Genomic DNA, 12,707 nt, shown 5'->3' with positions numbered 1-12,707 from the left:
GTGCCATTGTCATCTCTGTTGAAGTGGTGCAGCATGCCCAGCAGAGCACCTCCAGTGCTGGAGCAGCACCGGTGCCGCTCCCTGCCTGCCAGGGTTATCCACCTGGATTTTGCTTTGGGACATGATTTTGGCTTCCTGCTTTGAGTCAAAGCAAATGAAACACTGATAACTTATCTTGGGTGTTCCCTTTGTTATTGAAAGCATTTCTCAGCATCATCCTCACTGAGAGACTTTGTATTTTAAGCTGCAGTCGGTTCCTCTCTGCCCAGCCCACCACCTTACATTTATAGAGCCTCCTCCAGGCCACGCTAGTCCATGGAAAGCATTGGCTGTGCACGCACTCAGCCTGCCTGCAGCCACCGGGGCTTTTTCAGCTTTCCTTGGAGCATGAGTGAGACATCTTGACTCGTTATTAGCACAGGTGCTGGTATGTGTAGGACAGGGCTTTGTGCCCATCACCCTGTCACTGCTTGCAGTCGGCTGGAGAGGCTCCCCGGGGCTTGCAACTGCATTCCCAGCCTTTTGCCTCTCTGTGCTGTGCAGAGGGTGGCTGGAGCAGCTTGGTGGTGTCCCTGCTCCAGCTCAGAGCTCACAGGACTCTCTTGGTAGTGGAGTCTCTTGTTGTTGTGGGACAGGGTCCCACAGAAGCTCCCCTAGGCCTGCGGAAGGGGAGTGGGAGGTCAGGACACCCCCTGCTTCCTCATTCCTAACCAGGCTCCCCTTGGCCCACAGGATTCCTGAGCACAGGGGACCAGGCTGCCAAGGGCAATTATGGGCTGCTGGACCAGATACAGGCCCTGCGCTGGGTCAGCGAGAACATCGCCTTCTTTGGGGGAGATCCCTTGCGGATCACCGTCTTCGGCTCTGGCATCGGTGCCTCCTGCGTCAGCCTGCTTACCCTCTCTCACCACTCTGAAGGTAGGTGCCAGCTGTGCCCAAGGATGCTGCAGCTGTGACAAGCACCTTGCTAATACTAACCCAGGGAAGGGAGCCCACCCGGGTACCACTGGCCACCCTAGCAAAGTCAGGGCTGCTTTTTAGTTAGTCACTGGTGAGAGCCTGACCCAGTGCTGGCAAGCAGAACCTTTTCATCATGGGCAGGGAGAGGCCAGCAGCAGAGCACGTGGGAGCCAGGGATGGAGCTGGTGCTCTCAGTGTGTGGGTCTGCAGCCCAGGGCCAGCACCTGGGTGTGGGAAGAGGTGGGGACCCTTGGGCGGCACCCTACCCAGGTGCCCAGGCTCACCCATTTGCAGGTGTGGAGGGGACATAGGGCATCATGCAAGGCACCAGAAGCATGGATCTCAGTGCTAGGAATAGAGGGGAAGCCAGACCTGAGCCTGGGGAGGGATGGAAGGTCCCATCTTGTGAGACTGGGAGAGCTGAAGTGCTGCGACGAGCAAAACACGGGTGAAAGTGATATGGTTGGTATCTGTTAATATAGCAGAGTATTTACTCTAGATAAAGAAAGGCGTTATTTACACTAAAGCTTGTGTTGGCATAAAAGCAAATGCATGTAAATCACCTGTAAAGACATTTACGTTGAGCACTGGGGGGGGTGGGGAAATAACCACTGGAGTAAAGGTGTTCTCGATAAACTTCCTAAAGGAAATTGCAGGAGCAAAGCCTGAACTGGATGTGGTCTATAGGGGACCAGCCTGCCAAGGAGTTGGTCACAGGGGCTTTATATGAGGGTGCAGCCCTCTTCCAGTGCTGTGTCCCCAAGGATGGTGCAGGGAAGAAGGGAACACAAATGGACAGTGGACACGAGACTGAGACTGGGACACACCCAAAATTGCACTTGAAGCCATTGCAAAGAGCTGCAGCCCTGCTCAACAGCATGGGAACCGCACAGGAATGAAGGAGACCTTCAGAACCTCAGCAGGGCTGATGGCATGGCAGAGGGTGTATGGGAGGAGCTGGTGCTGGCCAGGCTGCCGGCAAAGTCAGGCAGCCTTCCTCCAGCCCTGGGAGCTGTTGACGGACTGATTGCCCCGATATGGAAAGCAAGAGTGATCTCAGCCCTGGCTGCTGCGAAGGTGGCTGCACCAGCTCCAGCATCACAGGCTGCTTGGTAGTATACTGGTAGATGTGGGGGTCTGCAGGTGCTGTGGGCAGCATGAGGCTGGTGTTAGGTGTGGTGAGAGCTGGCAGGACCTGCGCTCATGGTGGAGAGTGAAGGGCAGCACCCTGCTGAGCCTGGACATGAAACAGGGCTCATAGGATGCTGGCAGTTCACCATGGAGTCAAAGGCAAACCCAAACCAGCTCTCTTCTCCCAGATTTCTCCAGCTGCCCTTTTGGTTAAGCTTGCCTGATTCCAGCAAACCGCTTGCCCTGCAATGAGCCCATCCCCATGCAGAGACCCGTCACCGTGCTGGGCTCTGATTCCCACTGATAGCCCTTCCCCAAGGATGAGAGTGGGGCTGACAGGCTGCCACATCTCCATACCATGCCTGCTGCCCATCAGTCACAGCTGGATGCCAGCCTTTCCTCAGATGGACCAGGGAACTGAAGAGGAGAGGCTGAGACATGCTGCTGTGGCCCATGGATCAGAGGATGCAGAGGAGCTCCAGACCCTCCTAGGTGGTGGGATATCTCAAGCGGGCTCTGGAGCCCACCAGTGCTCCACGGTCCCTCTGTGGCAAACTTAGCACCAACCCACCCTGTGCAGGGTGCTCCTGCTCCTGGGGCAGCTGCTCCCACTGCTGGGCTCCCCTTGGTGCCGCAAGGACCAGAGATCTGAGGGATGCTCTGCTCCACAGACCTGACAACAGAGGCATGTCTGGACCTGGTGGGCAACTGCTTCCTTGGGAAGCTTGGGCACTTCCACATTAAGTCCATGGTGGTCCCTGGTCTTCCACAATTGCCCTGCAGCCTGCTGGCTCTGCTGTCACTGTCACCAGTGCCCTGCCATGTTTGAGTAATGCAGGGAGAAACAAAAAGACAGGTGAAACCAAAGTGATACAGCCCTGGCAGCATGTATGGAGCTGCTGTTGACTGCTCAGGACCTGTCTGTTCTGGGTCAGCCCTTTCCCTGCCACCCCAGGGCACTCAGGATGCTTGTGCTCAGTCCATGCTCCTGCATGAGTGACTGGTGCCTGAAGTCAGCGCCACTGTCATTCTGCTCCCCCCTTGCCAGCCCCTGAGCAGGATCTTTCTCAGCCTGTTGCTTCATCCTCTTCAGGTGACTTGAACAAATATTAAAGGGTATTAGACTACAGTAAGCTCAAGAACATAGAAAATACGAGTTATACCTACAGAGCCGCTGCCGATGGTGCAATGCCAGTGGAGGGAAGCACCAGGGCTGCCCTCACTGGCCTTGGGGCTCCTGGGGTAGGATTCCCAACTACCCAGAGCCATGCAGGGCAGGCAGCAGCTCTCTAGCCCACAGGAGGAGATGCTTTTGACAACTGAAGCCAGAGGTTGCTTCACTTGTCTTAGATGGTATATTGAGCAGTATGTAGGAAAGGAGCATGGGTAGGTCTTTGCAGACTTGTTTCTGAGCGGTGGGCAGTGCAAGGGATGTTCTGCAGCTGCAGGGGCCCATCAGGGACCATGCTGTCCCTGTGTGGATACCCAGGGCTCTGCGTGCCCTCCTGCCCTTGCACAGGCACCCTGGGCAGCGTGGGCACAGGGGTGGGGAGTCTTTTATAGAATGAAAGCTCCTGCAGAAAGAAAAAGGATTTTCTCTGCCCATACTGAGTGTGAAAAGCCAGGGAGGGGATGCTGGGTGTAATGCATTCGTGATGCTTCTTAGGGTGCTCTTCTCCATCACAGGAGTGCCTGGGAGGGAGGTGGGGATCACAGGGAGGTGCTCTCTGTGCAGGAGTCTCCTTTCTGGGGCTGGGTGCTTCTGGCAGGACAGCCCCAAGGCTGCAGACTTTTTTTCAGCCAGACGGTGACAGCTCTTTGGAAGCAAGACATGTGCGTGGCTGCCCAGGTGGCCCCAACCTCTTGTACAGGCCCAGAATGGAGGGAGCAGCATGGAGAGAGGCTGAGGTTGGATTGGAGGGGCTGCTCCCTGACTTTCCAGCCATGAAAAAACCTGTCATCCAGTATAGCACTTTTTAGGTGACACTAGGCTTTCTGCCACTAAGCCCTGCACCTGGTGCACGTCCTTTGCCACCCCACCCGGCCCCAATGCCAGTGGTGTGGTCCCTGCTGCATTGCCAGGCACCCTCGCTGCTGTGGCAGGGGAGCTGCTGCTGGCTGTAAATGCCATGAGGTGGAAGGGGAACACTCGGTGCTGCTGACAGTGTTACATCAAAGCAAATGGCCATCAAATGACCTCAAACCCCACCCTGTGCCAGAGCACCTATCTCCCCAGGGACAGGGCAGCCAGCTCCGGAGCACAGCAGGGGAGTTGTGCTAAGATGCAGCCTGCAGACCAGGCGGGTTTGTTTTTATCGCATCAAAATAAAACTCATAGTGATCAAGAGCTATTAATGAAGCTGCTAATTTGTGCCTGCTCTGCCAGGTGCTGTGAGAGGCAGACACTGGAGGCTGGTGCAGCACACACTGTGTCTGGCTGCCAGGGAGACCCGCAGCTCCCCTGCCAGCCTCAGCCCTTGTAGGTGGGTTGATTCCTCACCAAGGACCAAAATGCTGTTTCTTTCCCCGGGCAGCCATGCCGCTGCCAGGCAAACTTCTTGTGCTTCCTTTGCCCTATCTCCTGCTCCATGGGGGCTGCTGCCCTTCACTGCCAGCTCCAAGGATGCTCAGACTTCAGCTGGACAAGGCAGCCAGCACTCTGCTTTGAGCAGGGCTTGGCGCAGACAACCCCAAAGGTGTTTCCAGTCTCAGCTACTGTGCAAAGCAAAGGGGAAATCAGGAGCTGGCAGCAGCCTGCAGCACTGGGAATCCTCCGGCAGAGCCCTGGTCCCACTGCTTGGCTCCATTGTGCTGTGACAGCCAGCTCTGCAGGCTGCATCGGTACCCTCACCTTGAGGGGAACAGGCTGGGAAGGCAGAGCTGCATCTTCCTGCCTGGCCCCAGCAGGCTGGAGGGTTCCAGGCTGAGCTGCAGGGTGGTGATACATCCCTGGGGTGCTTGCTGGGCTTCAGCTGGGTGCTGGCATGGAGGCGGAAGTCTGGGCTCTCACAGACTCGTGGGTCCTCCTGTGTCAGGACATGGCCATGGACGTGGCCGTTGACACAGCGAAGGGGCTCCATCAGGGACATGCCCAGCTGTTGGTGACACCAGCTGCCTGTGCTTCCCCAGGCAGGGGCAGGCAGGAACAGAGTCCAGCCTGGTGGCTCTGTCTGTGAAGTGATGCTGCTGGTGGGGAGCAATAGCTGCTACTGGGACAGCATCTCCTGGGAGCCAGGGAACCCCCATTCTGGCTCTTTGGCATGTGGATGACAGCCCAGAGCAAGCAAGCCCATGGCCAGTCTCCAGCCTGTAGGCTGGGTACAGCTTTCTAGGGCACCAGGAGGTGACAAACAGAGCTTGTGACTTCTCTTTGTCCCAGCACATGGGACTGTACGTCAGGTACTTGGCAGAGCAAGGGCTGTGCATGCAGGCAAGAGTGATGGACATGGTGGCCATGAGCCAGGAGACTTGAAACGCTTCTGCTGAGGGAAGGTGCGCGCTGCCCTGCAGAGCGGCACAGCCTTGGCTGTACAAGGGTCTCACGCAGGTGCTCTGCATTTCAGGGGGGCAGGGGCAGCCCCATAGCCACCAGGCTGCTGCGTCAGCACCATCCAGGGACGCCTGAGACAGTCCCTCATGGTGAGTGAGTGCCAGAGTCGTCCAGCAAGGGTGCAGGCAGCGCTCAGGGTGCAGGAGAGGGCTGGCCGAAAAGCAGGGACCCCAGGGTGCACCCCGAGCCTGGCTGCCTTTCACCACCCCGGAGGCTCCGCTTCCTCACCGCCCTTTGTATTCTGAGCACAAGCTCCATTGACATGGGGCTGGAGCGCAGCCACACATTCCTCCGCCTGGGCCAGGGCCTTTGTGGCCCCGTTTTCCAGGGCGAAAGTCCACTCCCTCTGTGTTCCCGGTGGCAGAAAGGCCCTCTTTGTGCATCTGGCAGTGTGCTCCTGTGGGGCCGGATTGGCACCGAGCAGCCCCAGCTGGGCAGGAAGCAGCAGGGAGGGGGCCGGGGGACCTTGACAAAGCAGTGGGGTGGGATGTGCAGGGTTAAGTGTCCCTGAGCAGGCGTTAACCCTCCTGCTGCTGCCAGCCTTCAGCCTGGCTGCTCAGTGAAGCTGGTGCCACTCTGGGCTGGAGGATGACACCGAGCCGGGGGCAGCGTGTGCCCCTCGGGGGCTCAGGCAACGCGTCCTGGGGCGGCTGGGACTGCACAGGCTGCTCGGCAAAGCCAGGCTGCGGTGTAGCCATGGCACCTCTGCTCCCTGCACCGGGACCCAGGGGTGCCGGACCAGCCCCTGCAATGGGATCCTCAGAGGCTACAGAAGCCCTTGGTTGCTCCCAGGAGCACCTACTACGTGCCCAGCTGTCACCCTGCCACCCTCGTGGTGGCCCTGAGCGGAGCCCCCCCTGTGAGCCAGGCTCAGTGGGCAGCACAGCCTGGGTCAAGGCCAGGCGCGGGCTGGAGCGCTGCGTTCTTGCAGGGGTCCGAGGGCATCGAAGCCTTCTCCACACTACAGCGCTGGGGTGTTGGAATGGTGCTCACTCTGCTGCGAGCTTCCTCCGCTCCTTGCCTGTCTTGCAGGTCTCTTCCAGAGAGCCATCATCCAGAGCGGCTCTGCGCTCTCCAGCTGGGCGGTGAACTACCAGCCTGTGAAGTACACCAGCATGCTGGCCGACAAGGTGGGCTGCAATGTGTTGGACACAGTGGACATGGTGGACTGCCTGCGGCAGAAGAGTGCTAAGGAGCTGGTGGAGCAAGACATCCAGCCGGCTCGTTACCATGTGGCCTTTGGGCCGGTAATTGATGGGGATGTGATCCCGGATGACCCAGAGATCCTGATGGAGCAGGGCGAGTTCCTCAACTACGATATCATGCTGGGGGTCAACCAGGGCGAGGGGCTGAAATTCGTGGAGGGCGTGGTGGACCCTGAGGACGGCGTCTCGGGCAGTGACTTTGACTACTCAGTCTCCAACTTTGTAGATAACCTGTACGGCTACCCCGAGGGCAAGGACACCTTGCGGGAGACCATCAAGTTCATGTACACGGACTGGGCTGACAGGGACAACCCCGAGACACGCCGCAAGACTCTGGTGGCCCTCTTCACTGACCACCAGTGGGTAGAGCCGTCGGTGGTGACGGCTGACCTGCACGCCCGCTATGGCTCTCCCACCTACTTCTACGCCTTCTACCACCACTGCCAGAGCCTGATGAAGCCTGCGTGGTCCGACGCGGCCCACGGGGACGAGGTGCCTTACGTGTTCGGGATCCCGATGATTGGCCCCACAGACCTCTTTCCCTGCAACTTCTCCAAGAATGATGTCATGCTCAGCGCTGTGGTGATGACCTACTGGACCAACTTTGCCAAGACAGGGTGAGTGGGGATGGGTGCTGTGCCTGGGGGGTCTGCACTCACTGCAGCTGCACCCCTTGGGAGCATGCTGTGGTGGGGGGGTGTCATGCCTGGCTTGGGGCACTGAGCCCACCCGTGCCCAGCGGTCTGTGTGCTGTGCCTTCACTGGGGTCAGGGCATCAACACACAGTGAGGGCTGAGAGCGCAGCCAGCCCCCAGGACAGGACCCAGCCACGCACAGGGGTTGGGAGGCTGGTTGGTCGCGGGTATTGTGGGTTAGACTTGATCCATGCAGGACCTTTTGCCAGCCCACCCTGTGCCACCACAGGCAAAGGTCCCACAGTCTCCATCTCTGCGTCTGGCTCTCCCTCCTTGCCTCACCAGCTTTTCCTGGTGGTAGTTCTGTTTTGCCTGTGTTTCACAGGGACCCCAACAAGCCTGTCCCCCAGGACACCAAGTTCATCCACACCAAGGCCAACCGGTTTGAGGAGGTGGCCTGGTCCAAGTACAACCCCCGTGACCAGCTGTACCTGCACATCGGGCTGAAGCCACGGGTACGTGACCACTACCGGGCCACCAAGGTGGCTTTCTGGAAGCACCTGGTCCCTCACCTGTACAACCTGCACGACATGTTCCACTACACCTCCACCACCACCAAAGTGCCGCCGCCTGACACCACGCAGAACTCCCACATTACCCGCCGGCCCAATGGCAAGATCTGGACCACCAAGCGCCCCGCCATCTCACCTGCCTACAACAGTGAGAACGGGAAGGAGAAGTGGAGCCCGGAGCAGGAGGCGGGCACCCTGCTGGAGAGCCCTCGTGATTACTCCACCGAGCTGAGTGTCACCATTGCTGTGGGTGCCTCCCTCCTCTTCCTCAACGTGCTGGCCTTTGCTGCTCTCTACTACCGCAAGGACAAGCGCCGGCAGGACACGCACCAGCAGCCTAGCCCCCAGCGCGGTGCCGCCAACGACGTTGCCCACGCGCCCGACGAGGAGATGCCCTCCTTGCAGGTGAGCCAGGGGCACCACGAGTGTGAGGCTGTGCCGCCCCACGACGCCCTGCGCCTGGCCGCTCTGCCCGACTACACCCTCACCTTGCGCCGCTCTCCAGATGACATCCCGCTCATGACCCCCAACACCATCACCATGATCCCTAACTCGCTGGTGGGGCTGCAGACCCTGCACCCCTACAACACCTTCACCGCTGGCTTCAACAGCACGGGGCTCCCGCACTCACACTCCACCACCAGGGTATAGCTGCCCGCCACCGGCGCACACGCATGCACGCACGCACACGCAAGCAGCAGACACTGGCAGAGGAACCGGCAGGGCCAATGGAGCCCCCGGACAGAGGGGCAGCGCCCACGGACAGTGTGGCACTGAGCCCGGAGTTCTGCGGGGTCCTGGTGTGGCTGGATGCCCCGCTCTCCCCCGGCGCTTTCTTTCGTTCCTATCTAACTTTTGAGAAGTGCTTTGACTTTCCTGGCTCCCAGCCAGAGGGTCCCACGGGTTGCCCCGGGGTGCCGATGGGGTGCAGGGGGGACACAGTGTAGCCCCTGCGCCCACGCACCGGCACGGGCAGGCATGGGGGACCCTGCTGGCAGCGGCCACAGGGCTCCCTGCACCGGGGCTGTGCCTCCCCATGGGGCGATCACATCCCCAGCGCTCCACCTGCTGAGCACCCCGGGACTGATGAGGAGCAGGGCTGGATAATGCCTCTCAGCCGGTGCCCAAGCATCCCCTGGCAGCTTGGCATCCCGAGTGCCCTCGAAAAGGCTCCTTCACCGTGTCCAGAAGCGGCCCCGGGCCATGGTGCTATAGGCAGAAGGAGTGGGCAGGGTCCGGGGATCCGGCCTCGTGCTGGGTGCGGGCGCTGGGGCCAGTGCCGGCCTCAGGGACCCCGGGGACCCTGGGAGTGGGGCCCCGGGCTGGAGACTTGGCACTTCTGCCCCTCTTTGCGCTGCAGAGAATCTCTTTTGTGTCAGTCGTTTCTCTTTGCAGAGACGTTTTTTAAGCAGATCTTTAGTTCTTTACACACTAACGGAGTCGCCGCGTTTTGTCCTTTGTAAAGATTTTAAAACCAAGTGTTCTTGATATAAAATAAAAAGCCAGTTAGAAGCCAGCGTGTGCGCGCGGTGCCAGCCCCCCACGGCCCCCACCTGCCGCGGGCGGGCACCAGGCAGGGCACTGCCTCCTGCGCCGCGGGGCTGCGCTCTTTTGTATTTTTGATATTCTCCCTCCTCTGTCGCCTGTGCCCACGTATCTCAGCCAAATAGCCTACCTGATGGCCCGCCTGTGAGCACCCCCTACCCCAGCCCACCCCGCTGCCCCACCGGCCAGTGCCACCCACTGCCCTGCCTGGGCATCACCCGCTGTGAGCACCATCTGCCCACCCCTATCAACCCAGGGCAATTCCCTCTCCAGCACCGTGTCCCAGTGCTCCCCACACTGCCCTGCTCCCCGGGGAGCATCCCATCCCTTAGTCACTGCCCCAGGGCCACGCTGTGCCCTCCCAGCCTGCGCCACTGCCTGAAAGCAGAGTCAGCGATCTGCAGCCTGTGGCAGGGGTGGGCAGCTGTGGGGCTGGTAGCAGCAGGGTGAGCCAGGCACCGACACTGACTCTGCCTCCCACCTCGCTTCAGCTGGGGCCTTTTGCCCATCACGGGGTGACCAGCTGGGGCTGCAAGCACCTGCCCTGGCGCTGGGGCACTCGCTGGGCTGGTGGTGGCCACCGAACCACACGCAGCTGCAGATAGCATCTCTCAAGGTGAGGGGCTTCAGTGTGGCTGGGTGTGGAGAGGCTGCTGCCTGGCATCCCACAGAGGGCACCCAGTTTCAGTGCCCCCCTCCCCCCCGCCCCCCCCCCCCCCCCCCATAGTGGGCGCTGGCACCCAGGGCCTGGGGAGGCAGGACGAAAGGATGGATCCTTATGGGGACACCAAATGTCATCCCTGTGCAAGACGGTCCGGCTGGCAGACGCTGCCCGCACTGGCGGCCGTGACGCACCGGTGCCGGCTGGCCCTACTGCCTGGGGCCAGCGCACCCCTGGCCCTGCACCCTGCCCTGGCCCCCAGGCAGGGCTGAGGGTGAGGATGCTCGTTGGAGAATGTATTTATACCCTGTCACCCACGCAGAGTAACAAATTCCAAATAAAACAGAAGTGGTATTTTTAATAGCGGTGTGTCTCGCCTCTTCTTGGAGCGTGCAGGGGCTGGGGGCTCCCCAACCGGGTGGGGTGCCCTGTGCTGGCTCAGAGCCACTCCAGCCATGGCTGTGCCTGCTGGCAGAGGGTCTGGACAGTCCCCGTGTCCTTGGCACCCACCCCACAGGGGCAGCAGGGGGACCCCCGTATCACCCCGCCAGGTTGTGGTGCTGGACCCCCAGCACAGCACAGATGCAAGCCAGCATCATGCGACCCAGGATTGCCAACACCAGCTGCCACAGTGGGGGGGTCCCCACATGCCCCCAGCCCTGCTGGGCACCCTCCCAGCACTGGGACCCCATGTGGCACCTCATCTGCCCCACAGCCCCCTCCCACTGAAGCCCCCCCCCTTTCCCAGCCCAGCTCCCTTCCCCCTGCTTGCCAACCAGAAAAGCTGCTGGTTTCATTTCTTTTTAATGTAATTTCAACTGGAGTTGCCATGGAAACCAGGCATGGGGCCTGAATCGCCTCCAGGCAGCGTGCAGGCAGCCGAGCCAGGGCCGAGGCCCCAAGCCAGGGGGGCCGAGGGAGGAGGGGGGGGGGGCAGGCAGGGGACAGGCAGGGGGCTGCGCAGGGAACTGAACGGGGGGGTGGGGGGGTGGGGGCGTGGGGTCTGCCCTGCTCTGCCAGGGGCCCTTGCAGCTGCAGGGCCACTGGCACATAGCACCATGCTCCAGCCCCTGTGCCAGACCCCCGGTGCTGCCCAATGTGGGGGTCTCACAGCCCCTGGCAGCCAGTGCCCTGTGCACTGGAGCTGCAGCACACGGCAGGCAGTGTGGGCACAGCCTGGGATGGCAGCATGGGGCAAATGGAGAAGGTGGGGAAGATGCCAAAGTCAGGCAATGTGCTGTGCTGTGCCATGCCGTGCTGCCATGGACAGGGATGTTGCAGAATACCTGGGACGGGCAGCAGCAGAGCTGAGCCACAGCAGGGCTCTGATGGGCTGATGGGACTCCTGCCCAGGACACAGGGCTGCCTTCCCCTGGGCTTTTCCATGCCGATGGGCAAAGCGGCTTCTTATGTCCTCAGCATTCCAGGCAAGGGATGGTGGCCCACCCTGCAGCCCTCATCCAGTGCTGCCCCGAATGCTGGCCCATCTGGTCCGACTATGCAGCAGCCCTAGGACCGCAGTCCCGGGGCCCTCCCTTGCAGCCACAGGTGCCCCTGTTTAGTGACTGGCTGCAAAAGGAACCAAGATGAAAAACCCACATCAGGCCATGGGGCCAGGTTACCATGGAAATGCTGGTGCTCTGCAGCACAGCTCCAACAACAGACATCTTACCATGGTGCTAGCAGCAGGGCCAGCCCTGCCTGGTGGCCAGTGGCCCATCCCAATGATGGACCAGCATCACTGCCAACTGGCCACATTGCAGTGACTAGTGCCCTCTTGAAGGGGAGAAGACTTTCTGCCCCAGAATAGGGGCTTACCATGTCCTTCTGTCCCCCCTCATCCTTGCACGGCCCCAGCTGCCTGCTGTCCCCATGTGCCAGCACGGTCACCCCAGCTAGGACCCCAAGGGCAAGCTGGTGACAGACAACACGTTTCTGTTATGCTACTGCCCTTGCAAAACTCCCAAGCCTACCATCTGTCCAGGGTGTCCTTGACCACCAGCAGTGTTTCTTTAGAGACCTGGCAAAGCCCAGGGGACGCTGTCCCAGAGGATACGTGCAGTTCACATCTGTGTGACGAATGTGGGACATCCTCAGCGTCAGGGGACAAGTGTAGGCCTGCTGCCAAAGAAGCATAAGGGAACTGAACTGCAAAGGTGTCCCTGGCATGGGGAGGGGGTGGAGGACCTGTGCCTGGCCCCTGCCTGCTCCAGGAGTCACAGCCAGCAGGAGGGCAGCGATGCTGCTCCATGCAGCAGCAGCACCAGGACAGTGTCTTGGTCCTGGTCCCTGCACCCTGACGCACCCAGGGCATAGGACAGCAGACCCACAGGCAGGCAGGACAAGCTGTTATGCCACGCGCTGCAACCCCCTCTGCCCCATGCTGCAGCAGCACAAAGGATTTCTGTGCTCACCCATTACCAATGACCTTCCTGGCAGGGCTGAGTC

The 12,707-nt window shown here is 60.5% G+C and overlaps 1 protein-coding gene across 4 annotated transcripts in view; it reads left to right on the top strand.

Moving 5' to 3' along the window:
* Window positions 1-10,622, top strand: part of NLGN3 (neuroligin 3) — a 42,467-nt gene extending 31,845 nt beyond the window's left edge. For all 4 annotated transcript variants that reach the window (XM_037408071.1, XM_037408070.1, XM_037408068.1 and 1 more), the window contains 3 exons: window positions 733-918; window positions 6,674-7,463; window positions 7,867-10,622. In XM_037408071.1, the coding sequence (XP_037263968.1) occupies window positions 733-918; window positions 6,674-7,463; window positions 7,867-8,704 (1,814 nt within the window). In that variant the 3' untranslated portion in view covers window positions 8,705-10,622. The remainder of the gene's footprint in view (window positions 1-732; window positions 919-6,673; window positions 7,464-7,866) is intronic.
* Window positions 10,623-12,707: the final 2,085 nt, after the last annotated feature.

The sequence above is a fragment of the Falco rusticolus genome, chromosome 14 (genome assembly GCF_015220075.1).
Source record: "Falco rusticolus isolate bFalRus1 chromosome 14, bFalRus1.pri, whole genome shotgun sequence".
NCBI lineage: Eukaryota > Metazoa > Chordata > Aves > Falconiformes > Falconidae > Falco > Falco rusticolus.
Note: the sequence above shows the minus strand (reverse complement) of the source record. Positions and strands in the feature narration are given on the sequence as shown.